Source organism: Ascidiella aspersa, chromosome 9 (assembly GCF_963924565.1).
Source record: "Ascidiella aspersa chromosome 9, kaAscAspe10.2, whole genome shotgun sequence".
In the NCBI taxonomy this organism is placed as follows: Eukaryota; Metazoa; Chordata; class Ascidiacea; order Phlebobranchia; family Ascidiidae; genus Ascidiella; species Ascidiella aspersa.
The window spans coordinates 11753936-11755434 of NC_139455.1; the positions used below are offsets into that span (position 1 = coordinate 11753936).

General features: G+C 45.8%; 1 protein-coding gene across 1 annotated transcript; it reads left to right on the plus strand.

The window, feature by feature from the left end:
- Window positions 1-426: 426 nt before the first annotated feature.
- LOC146133011 (uncharacterized) lies at window positions 427-1264 on the plus strand. The gene is made up of 4 exons (XM_083397628.1): window positions 427-498; window positions 649-843; window positions 1016-1104; window positions 1162-1264. The coding sequence occupies exons 1-4, from the start codon at window positions 427-429 to the stop codon at window positions 1262-1264; spliced, it is 459 nt and encodes a 152-aa protein (XP_083253754.1).
- Window positions 1265-1499: the final 235 nt, after the last annotated feature.

Below are 1499 nucleotides of genomic sequence, written 5' to 3' on the forward strand. Positions count from 1 at the left end.
AGGTAACCACTGTTATAAACAACTGTGTCGAGATAGAATCAACGTAGGCTACTATTGTTAAAATGAAGCGAGGTAATAAAATAAACGCATATTTTTTGCCAAAACGTAAAATGGCCTCGAAAAATTCAGAAACAGAAATAGCCTCGACAGGCCAGGGTATAACAAACCTTCCCAGACTTTTGAATTACTTTCGGAAAATGCGTATGATCCAGTTCTGGCTAAAGCAATGCGTTTTACTCGCGAAGGCTGGCCAGCTAAATAGTCGAAAAGTCGAAGACTCCCTAAGCACATCACATGGATGCCTACTGGCTCGCGAATAGTGGTGCCAACAAGTCTCTGCACAATCGTCCCGGCCCTATACACGAAGATCATTTCGGCATGTATCAAATAAAGCAGTTAGCCAGAACATCCGTTTATTGGCCCAGCATGGATAGCGATATAGTCGACCTGTGCAGGAAATGTCACACCTGTGCCGAGAACCAAAACGCTTCTTCAAAGGTGGCTGTCCATCTTTGGATGATACTCGAGAAACCGTGGAGTCGCTTATATGTTGGCATGCAATCAATTTCATGGGTCACAATTGATTAGTTTGACTTACTTCAAGTACCCCTTGGTTACTCCAAGTACCCTTGTATACATTTTACACAGTCGTGTCAGCGAAGACCACGATGGATCTCCTGGAATGAGACTTTTCCCATTTTGGCTAACCTCAACACTATTGTGTCGGACAATGCCCCGACATTTTGTTCGAAAGAATTCAGGAACTACTGCAAGACGCGCGGTAAAGTTCACCTGACAGGAGCCCCATATCATCCTGCAACGAATGGAGCTGCAGAGAGCCTGGTACAAACTTTTATACAGGCTTTGCGCAAGTCGTCCAAGCCTCCGAGTGAGTGCCCTGCTCGAGTTTCTTATGCAGTACAGGCGGACACACACTACAAGCAGATACTCTCCCAGTGAACTACTAAACAATCGGCAAATACGCACGAAAATCGTATGCTACTTCCTTTTCCAGCTCACGTGGCACAGGGCAAACAAGCCAGATGGGGTACTAAATCGTAAGAACGGGAGAAAACGCAGTGTCAACGTAAGAGTGGTTCCACGGTAAATTGTATGGCGACGCTGTGTGGAGCAATTACGCCGACGTTATGCCACGATCAGAGATGAAGACCCCGGTGAACCTCCACCGGCGGTTCCTCATTCCTTGTCTTCGTCGACCGATGACGCACTCCCCGAGAAACGTCGGTTCCGCACATATCAATGACTTTTCAAAAACTTCACGAGGAGGAAGTGGAACATGCACTGGTACAGTTATGTGGATAGGTCTCCATGCTAAATTTAAGATAGGATACACACTTTTAGCAGCGTTTCAAGGAAAACCCTTTTACATTGACAAGGCAAATATGAAAATCCTAAAAATGGTGTAGCCTACTCGATATTGGCCGAATACGAGGAACAGCAAAAGGCATGGATGGTATCCGTTTGCCCAGCCTATTGAA